The sequence below is a fragment of the Grammomys surdaster genome, unplaced genomic scaffold, assembly GCF_004785775.1.
Source record: "Grammomys surdaster isolate TR1022 unplaced genomic scaffold, NIH_TR_1.0 193, whole genome shotgun sequence".
In the NCBI taxonomy this organism is placed as follows: domain Eukaryota; kingdom Metazoa; phylum Chordata; class Mammalia; order Rodentia; family Muridae; genus Grammomys; species Grammomys surdaster.
This window is the reverse complement of record NW_021604638.1, coordinates 8,208,358-8,218,412: the sequence shown is the minus strand read 5'-3', so window position 1 is coordinate 8,218,412 and position 10,055 is coordinate 8,208,358. Positions and strand designations below refer to the sequence as shown.

Below are 10,055 nucleotides of genomic sequence, written 5' to 3'. Positions count from 1 at the left end.
AACCAAACATCAGCACTGTGACCGGCATAACCAAACATCAGCACTGTAACCAGCATAACCAAACATCAGCACTGTGACCAGCATAACCAAACATCAGCACTGTAACCAGCATAACCAAACATCAGCACTGTGACCAGAATAACCAAACATCAGCACTGTGACCAGCATAACCAAGCATTGCCATCACAATGAGGAAACTGAGGCACGACTGACAGAGGCTCTAGTCCAAAACCATGGGGAGGAAGTACAACATGGTAGATGTTAGTCACAGGTCTCCTCTTATTATGCTCTTATAAAAACTGTTTGGGGGCTGGAGAGATGGCTCAGTGGTTAAGAGCACTGACTGCTCTTCCAGAGGTCCTGAGTTCAAATCCCAGCAACCACATGGCGGCTCACAGCCACCCATAATGAGATTCGATGCCCTCTTCTGGTCTGTCTGAAGACAGCTACAGTGTACTCATAAATAAAATAAATAAATCTTAAAAAAAAAAAAAACTGTTTGGAAGATGCTAGCCCTGGGTGAGGAGAACAGCGCGTCACCACACAAGCCAGGGTGTGAATCTCCTCACCATCCTTCTACCCCGTGTGGTTTCACAGGTGGCCTGGGGTTCCAAGAAGGAAGGAAACAGGGCAGCAGGCTTGGCTTCTGCAAGCCACCTCATGCCTCTACCTCTTGCTTATACCAAGGTGGTATCCACAGATACAACTCTGAGTGACTTCATCCTGTCGACAAAGTAGGAGCAATCCTGCCACAGTACCACCACAGAGTACAACCCAGAACATGAGCTTCTGACACCAGATTCAGCCAGGCAACAGGCAAAGGTCATGTATGGTACAAAACTGCTTGCTTGCTTGCTTGTTCAGTCTCCCTGGGGTCCAACAAGGGCTTATGGGAAAACATAGAGAGGAAGACTGGAGGGCAGACATGCCATCCAAGTCCACCATTCCTGACCTTCTCCTGGGCTATGGGTCCCAGAGATGCCACTATAGCCAGGCTTCTAGTGTAGCTGGGTCTTCAGCCTCTACCTCAGGAAGGGAGCCTGAGACATACTCAGCAAAGGCTTCAGCCAGGACTCAGCTTGGGGGGCTCAGAGGGATAAGCCCTCTTTTCCCTGAGGATGTAAGCCCGAGGCTGCTGGTGCCTCATGGGGGAGCCACCTGAGGGAAGGGCTCACTGAGCTGGAAATTTCCAGGAAGAACAACTGGAGACACTGGCCTGAGCTGCCCCAGATAATTTTTTTTTTCCTAAAGCAGGCCCTGCCAGGAGTCCTGGCTGTTCTCCCCCCCCCCCTTTTTTTTTTTGAAAAAGCAAGTTTAAGTTAGGTTTTCCAGGTGTGGAGGTAGTTAATGACATAGAATGATAAATCAGATTTTCAGTCACCAGTGGAATGTATTCACCAGACTAGCATAAAGACAACGCTGGATGTGTTACTCAGAGATTCGATGAGACCCGTCACTGCCCTGGCGTTGCCAGATGCCTGAAAGCCAACGCAAGGCTAGGAAGCCATGCCAGCGTCTCCACAGAGAAAAGGGGGGCCTAGAAAGGAAAGGGTGCCAACCACAGACTAGACCAAACAGAGCAACACCTCTGCTTTCTGGGGCTGAGTATAGATTGGGTCTTCCTATGCAAGCTCTGCTCACAAGGTCCCTGTACCAGGCTTCTCTATCTAACTCAGAGGGCACAGCCCAAAAGTTCTGGTGTCCCCTCTAGTAAGGCTGAGGGTAACAGTAGGGTGCAAGTGGAGAGCATCTAAAGGTGCGTGGTTTATCAGCACGGCCCCCATTTGGCTCATATGTTTGAATGCTTAGTCACCAGGGAGCAGAACTGTTTGGGAGGGATTGGGAGGTGTGGCCTCAGGGAGCAGAACTGTTTGGGAAGGATTGGGGGGTGTGGCCTCAGGGGGAGATGTGTCCATGTGGGGTGGGCTTTGAGGTTGTAAAAGCCCATTGCAGGCTCTCCCCAGCCCCTCATCCCTCTCTCTCTGCCTGCTACCCTGGCTCAGGATGTAAAGCTCTCAGCTGCTTCTCCATGCTTGCCCCCACACTTCCCACCACGCTCATCAACGGACCCTCAGAAAGCTTTCTTTTGTCATTTGCCCTGGCTATGGCGTCTGTTCACAGCAACAGAACAGTGACTGAGACAAAGGGGAAGTGGCTCAATTGTAAACGTGAGGACCTATGTAAGCTTGGACTCTCAGCATTTGTGTAACAAAACCAGAGACAGCATGGTGATGTGAGCCTGTACTCCCAGCACTCGGGAGGCAGAGGCAGGCAAATCTCTGAGGTTGAGGCCAGCCTCGTCTACAAAAATAAAAATGGAGATCAATAGATGAAGACATTTGATACTGACCTCTGGCCTCCATGCACGTGCGTGTGAATACATACATGCACACATCCACATCACAAGTACATAACATCATGCAAACACACAAACACACACACCATACACACAGGCCAAAGAAAGAAAAATGAAGCAAGAAAACAGGAAGTGAAAACGTCTAGAAGAACTTGAAAAGATGTCCACCACAGCAGAGAAAGCCTTGACACAGACACACTCTATGCAAACTCCATGCAAATATCTTGAGCAATTCTATCCTGTGGGGATCCAGGGACCCAAGCCTCCAAGAAGAGCAGAGAGACAGAAACGGTAACATCAGCCAGACTCACAGCTCCTGGGCCCACTGGTGCAGGAGCAAGGGGTGCCAGCTGTTCAGGTCCAGTGGGGGCACTCTGCTCAGTGCAGACACAGCTGACCTTACCCAGTGTCCTCCCAAGCTATCCTCCTGTGGCCAGCTGTGGCTTTGCCTATGCAGGCCTGCTCTTCATCTGACAGTGACCACCAGTGGGGTACAGAGTGACTACACCTTAGCAAGACCGGCTGTGTCAAGATTCATGCTCCCTTAATCCATTTGTGGGCAGGGGGTAGGGCTGTTGTATTTGTGGCCCAGGTCTGAGGCCTATGGTCAGATCTTCTCAACCTTCAGAGGAGGACCAGTCTCTCAAGGAAGTCTCCACAAGGGTGACACCTCAGGCTCTATAGAGACAACACTCCAGAGACAACAGGAAAACTGCTGATACTTGGGGCACTCCTTGGACAGCTGCAGCAGAAAAACTGGGAGGGAGACAGGAAACAAGAGGGACTAGCCCCCAACACCAGCAAGCAAACCATCCTAGAGATAGTCGGGAAGAAACAGCAGCAAGGGGATGGACAGAAGACAGGACAGGACAGCACACAGTGACTCAGGAGACTGAGGAAGAAGGAGGGTGGAGAGTTCAAGGCCAACCTGGGCAACTTTACTGGAACCCTGTAGAAAAATAAGAGAGGGTGGGGTAGCTCAGTGATCAGGTACTTGTCTAGGATATGGCAGGTCCTGGGCTCAGGTCCCAGGAAAGACAGAGGCAGAGAGAGACATATATACTGCCAGATGGACAGAGCTCACATTATACACAGTAAGCAGAGGCAACTGAGCTAGGGTGATGCGATCATGTCAGACTGCAAACATGGCCTTTGAAGTGCTTCCTGAAGCTTCTTAAACCCAAGGACAAAGACTGCTCAACTGTAAGAGGGTGAAACACAGGTCAAACTAAGTCTGTGGCTAATCAGGGTTGAAGTAGACCTGTGTCAATCAAAATGGCTCCTGTTCACTGAAGGATCTTAGAAGTCCTTCCACTCATTCTCTATCCAGTCACTTACAATAACTAACACACTACCAATACGGGGAAACTGAGGCACAGAGCTTCAGTCACGTCTCAAAGAGGCACCTAGCAGGAGCTGAGAAGAAATAAAAACCCCATACCAGCCTCCTCCATGACAGCATCAGAGAATACTCCCCCATGTGTCTGCTCAGGTGTCAGCACGACCCCCCCTTGGCCCCCCCGGGTCCAATCCAGGCATACTCAGGTGTCAGCACAAGTTCCCCCAAACTGTTCAATCCATACAGAGTATCAGGGTGGTAAGCACCATCCCCATTGGGGAAGCAAACACAGCAGACTCCCTGGTCACGAGGCTAAAAGAAGGCAGACACAGAATAAAACAGGACCCTGGAAGGGGTGACCTGGGCACACCCCAGAGAAGGCGCTATGCGAGAACACAGGGAGATGCTTTCAGGGTAGGAGGGCCAGGAGCTAAGGCAAACAGCAGAGGCTGGAGCTGGAGCTAGAGCAGCCTCGGACAAGGCAGAGGGCAGGATTAGCAAGCAGCCAGCCCTGGGCAGGCTCCACGGGGGAGCCAACAGGACTTCTTCACCAACTGGAATGGACGGAGGGAGAGTTAGGGGACATAGATAACCCAAGGTTTGGCCTGGGAAATCACCAGGATGAAGCTGATTCCTGGAATGGAGACAGAAGGTAGGACAGGAGGAAACCATTCTGGGGAAGATGAGAGCCAGCATGCAGGGAGGCGGGGCTGTGAAGAGCTATGGATGGTCTCGCTTGTTCCTTGACTATTTGCATCTATTGTATTGCTAGTTCCTCAACCTAGAACTGACCTTAATACTTGAATGTAATTAAAATGGTATAAAAGCATAAAGGAAGAGGGGGTATAGGATAGGGAGTTTCTAGGGAGGGGAAATAGGGAAAGGGGATGACATCTGAAATGTAAATAAATAAAATAGCCAATTTAAAAAAAATATCTATGGATGGATATAGCTGTGTTGCTCCTAAATGTCTACCAGCCAATGAGCGGACAGTAAGGCCCAGCCCAGCTTACCGGGGAGTACTACTCAGTCATAAAAATGGAAGGAAGTATGAACCCAGGCACAGTGTGAGGCACACCATACCAAGTGAAAAAAAGCCAGACACACAGGAATAAGATCTGTGACACGAGATCCTTGTAAGACGCACCAATGGGAGACTCAAGGCCCAGGTTGGAATCTGTTACTCCAGCTGTGGCTGCAAGGCTGTGTCAGCCGCCAGGACAGAACAGAGCCGCAGCAAGGGCCAGGTACCATCAGCAGACAATCAAAAGGTCCAGTATCACCCCGCGTTCCCATTAGGGTCCTGCTTGCTACATATCAAGGCATCCCCCCAACTCTGAATCATCTCCCTGGAAACACTGATGGGAAACTCAATAAAGCTTGAAAATGCCAACTGTCTATCCTGAGCCCGGGCTGAGGAGCCAAAATAGAATGTTCCGGCTATTCTTAGGCAGTGTTCAAGTTCAGCTTTTGGGGCTGTTCCCAAAAGGCTTTCACTGTTGCCTACTCCTCCCCCACCCCGGGCTCCCCAACCCTGCAGCCTGTACCATCGGGAGTTCAGCGGGAACAAGGAGCCTCATAGAACGGAGGACATCTGCGAGAACGTGTTTGCATGGCTGAGGGGACAAGCTGGGGTTGGAGTCAGCTGCTGGGCTCACAGGGTCATCTTTTAGAATGCCCTGGAAACTGTGAGCAAAGGAGGCCCCCCAGGAGGGTGTAAAAGGCCCTCGGCCCTGCTGCTTGCTGATACAAATGTTCCAGTGGCAGAAGCCAAGGCAGGGACACTAAGCAGTTGTCTGTCAGGGAGCTTGCATGTCCCCACAGGAATCTCAGGCCCCGCTGGCTGGTCCCTAGCAGTCTCCAGGCTCCCAATACATGCATCGGGCGGAGAGAGCAGCAGTGTACACAGCTGTCAAGAGGGCAAGGCCAGACCTCCACCACTTCCTGTGGGTGCTTCCTGCAGAGGCAGCCAGTGGTTTGCCCCAGCTGCCTCCATCTTCCTGGGGCGAGAGCCCTGTGTGACTAAACCCCAGGCTCTAGAGAAAAAGGAACAAACAGGCCTCAGGTCTACCAGGCTCTGAGGCCGCACAGGTCTTCCCACCCGGGTTATTGACACATATCACAGAACCTGCTTTCTCTCTGAACGCTCCTGTGACCCCAGACTTGGTCAAGACCCAGAAACCAAAGAGTGAGCAGTTTGGTTCAGCTCTCGGGCTGTAAGTAGGGTTTTTCCTCAAGGGTCAGATGTTCAAGGCTTAGAACCCAGAAAAGTAGACTAACCACTGAGTCATGAAGCCATCGGGGTTCTCAGGCCTCATTTAGGGAGCTGACAAGGCCTGCAGACTTCACCCCTAAGCATGGGGGCAACTGGGCATGCTTGGACTTCAGAGCCGGGGTAAGACTCTAGAAAGAGACTGGTCAGCAGCAGCAGCAGCTCACGTGCTCTGGGGCAGCCATTTACTTCCCTTCTCTGTGTCCCAAAGGAAGGTCTCATCGGCCCTCCTGACTACTCTGCAGGGCGTGTGCACTCACTTCATAACAAACCCAGAAACGCTACTGTTACACGTTGTGCACCACAAAGGAGAAACTGAGGCATAGGAGTGGCATGACTTACTCAAGAGTTGGCGCTAAGAAACTCCACAGGTGCAACTCCGCCACAGGCAGCCATGACTACAAAGCCCAGCACTAACGCAGGCCCGCTGAGGTGCTTGACAGGGCCAGAGTGCACAGCCAGGCTTGCCAGCAGCCCCAGATCCTCCTGCTCACTTTGGTTTGCCTTAGGGGTGGGGAGGTTGGGATTTCTTCCCCAACTAGGAACTAGTGTGAACTAGGAACTAGTGTGAATGCAAAACAAAAGGAGGGGAAACAGACTGAGGGCCACAACCTCCAAGGGATAACTCACGCTCCATGGCCAGATCAACCTGCAGCTTCTGAGCCCAGACTGTCCACTGCCCATCCAACTCACTGAAGCCCCAGGAGGATGCAGCTGAGCTTCCTGTGGATTCCCTAGAGGTCCAAGCAGCCATAGCTGGAGGAGGCACAGGGAGAGCAGAGCCCCACTCCCACAGCTTCTTGCGCTAATACAGTGTCCTGGGTGGGCTAGAGAGGCGGCTCACTCCTGCTGTGCATGCAAAAGGATCTGAACTCAGGATCTGAGCTCGGTCCTCAACACTCACGAAGAAGCCAAGTGTGGTGACACACCATTGTAATCACCGTGGGGAAACAGAGACAAGAAGACAGGTTCCTGGCGCTCAACAGCCAGCCAGTCTAGCACAACGGAGAGCCCCAGGTCCCACTAAGGTGCTCTATCTCAAAAACAGGTAGAAGGCTCCTAAAGAATCACCCGAGGTTGGCCTCAGGTGCCTACGCACACATACCCCAACACACACACAAGAATCATGACCCCAGCAGTGCTGACAGCTCCAGGATCCTGTCAGCTCAGATACTCAAGGTCACTTACCTTCTCCAGCACAAACTGAGGGTCAACATTTCCCCCAGAACCTTCCTTACCCTCCCCCTAGTTCATGGGACACAGACATAGGTAGCCCCTGTGAGCAGGTTCATGAACGATTCATGGACGGTCAGTGGGATTAGCCTGCCAGCAGGAAGCCCAAGAGTCAGCTATCAGACAGGCCTTGGGACAAAGTCAGGGTTTGGCAGCAGCCAACAGCCATCATTTGTAAAGGCTGGGAAGCCAGGACCAAGCAGATGGGGACAGGACCATCCATGCAGCTTGGGACCTGCCCAACTGTCGATTCTGAAGCTGAGGATGAAGCTGTCAAGGGTCAGATTGGCCCTGGACCGCTCCAGCAAGACCAGGCCAAGGTGGCTAGCAGGGAAGATGACAGCAGGTGCATGGTGGCTGTGCCAAGTCATTCCAGGCCCCTGACAAGAGCCCAGGTTTTGGTGCCAGCCTGTCTGTCCTGCCTTGGGGCTGTGGCATATGAGCTCCAGTAACTGGCTTAAGGTCCAAGTCTGAGTAAAAAGTAATTGGTTCAGGAGCAGAGCACCTGACACAGATCTCAGCCAATCAGAACTCAGTCCTGCTCTGTACACTATCATTGGAGTAGAGCAGAATGTGGGGCCCCATTTTAGCCAATCAGAGCACAGCACTACCCAGTGGCTAATGACCAACTCAAGGGAAATGCGATGGTCTAAGGAGGTTGGAAGATGATCAGAGGTCTAAGCCAAAGTTTCCCATGATTGGCTAATATCAAACCACATGACTCATATCCAAACCATTTATAATACACCATTTCCTTAGCCACAGATGGCTGGCCACAGCCGGAGTGACTCTCGGGCTGTCCATCAGAACTCCAAGAGAGAGACTCACTGTCTCCTGCTGACTTTAAACTTGACAGGGTGTGAGTCCAGATGCCTACAGCCATCTGCTGCCTTGCTAGAGATGAAGTTGGTTGTGGAAGCCCAGAGAACAGCAGAGGAAGAGACAGAAGCTGGTCTAGCCTGGCCCAGGGCCAGCTCTGCCACTAGACGCCACAGCTCCTTAAAACTAACAGTGTCCCTTGTCAGTGGCGGCCTGGAAGAGCCCACCACGTTTGCCTGGGGGCAGGTCCACGTTTGCTCAAGGGAGTCTCACCTTGAGCAGGAGCGGGTACTTGCAGATCCTCTGGATGGGGGACAGCAGGTAGCCCTCCAGAGGGATGTCTGTGGTCTTCCGGCCTCCCAGAAGCATGCAGCTCTATAAAGGGACATGAGACCATCATTAGTAGAATACAGAACGACACAGGAGCGTGGAAACTCTCAGAACACAATGCGGTTAAGTACTCGGGAGCAGCTCAGTGACTCTAGGAGAGGGGCAAATTCTAGAACTCTGTAGAAATCTTTATGGGGCCCGCATGTCACGGCCTGAGGTCTGATCTCATTCATACCATAATCAATGTTGCTGACTGGGGTCACCCCACACACTGTACCTCGGCAGTTAAGACGGACCACAGAACTGTAGATCCAAAAACATTGACTGTGAAGCTTTTTACAGACAATTTCACCATTCTGGTCTAGAGAAATCACACACACACGACAGTCAAACTGCCTTATTTAGGCTGACCAAACCTGAGAAGCACTAAATAGCCATCTGTTGGAGAAGGAAATCATCTGTGTATTTGCTTAAATTGGTTTGTAGCCGATTCATACAACAGCACCCCAAACATCAGGGAACATGGGAGAACCAGGAATACAGCAACACAAATAAACCCCAAAACTTACTGGAACAAGAAAGAAAAAGTTATGCACAGGACAAGCCTATTTATAAACCTTCTAAAGGCGTGAAAAGGAAATCCAACTGCTATCTGGTTTTTTGTTCTTTTGTTTGATTGTTTTATTTTCATGTGTATATATGTTTGTCTGCATGACTATATTCCATGTAAATGTCCCTGGAGGCCAGAAAAGAGCCTTAGATTCCCCTGGACCTAGGATCACAGGCAGTCCCAAAACTCTGGTCCTCTGGAAGACCAGTATGAACTCTAAATTGCACCTCCATCCCAAAATCGCAATTTATGAAGAAAAAAAGCAAGAATAAGCAGAGACACCCCAGATTCCAACAGGCTAGGAACTGAGAATCGTACTTCTAAAATGAAGTCCTGGTGGTGGCCTGGAGAAGCCTATAAGCCTATAACCAGGACTCTGCAATGGTTAGCAAGCTCCCGTACACACTCAGCTCAGTCTAGACTGATCTACCCAGTACCACTACCACCAGCAGCCCTGCCTCCAAGCAGAGCCCTTGCCTCTGCTCATCCTGTGCCCAGCCCACCAAGCCTTCTCCTGCCCCAGGACTGGAAAACAGCCAGAGACTGACCCCCAGCCAGCCAAGCCCTGGAAACTGTTACAATTTCAGCTCACAGCTCAGGTGTCTGGTTTTTAACTCCAGAACTAGTAAGTCACAGACAGGGGTGGGAGGTGGTAGTGTGTTAACAGGTGTGCATGCTCCTGTGTGTGTGTATGGAGGCCAGAGGTCAACGTTAAGTTGTTGTCTTCTGTTGTATTTACTTATTTATTTTTGAGATACAATCTCACTATGTGGCCCTGGCTGTCCTGCAAATCACTATGTAGACCAGGCTGGCCTTGAACTCACAGAGATCCACCTGCTTCTGCCTCTGCTTCTGCCTCTGACTCTGCTTCTGCCTCTGACTCTGCCTCTGCCTCTGCTTCTGTCTCTGACTCTGCCTCCTAAATCCTGGGATTAAGGGCTATCACATCTGACTGAGCCTGGAGTTCAATGAGCAGGTGAGGCAGGCTGGCCAATGAGCCTCAGTGATCCACCTGCCTCTGCCTCCCCAGCACTGGGGTTACAAGTGTACACCACCACGCCTGGCTTTCCACACAGCTGCAGGGTTACAGGTGTGC

At 51.3% G+C, this 10,055-nt stretch overlaps 1 protein-coding gene across 1 annotated transcript in view; it reads right to left on the bottom strand.

Moving 5' to 3' along the window:
- Positions 1-10,055, bottom strand: part of Prex1 (phosphatidylinositol-3,4,5-trisphosphate dependent Rac exchange factor 1) — a 146,182-nt gene that overhangs the window by 59,017 nt on the left and 77,110 nt on the right. The window contains exon 5 of the mRNA XM_028769517.1: positions 8,293-8,394. Within this exon, the coding sequence (XP_028625350.1) occupies positions 8,293-8,394 (102 nt within the window). The remainder of the gene's footprint in view (positions 1-8,292; positions 8,395-10,055) is intronic.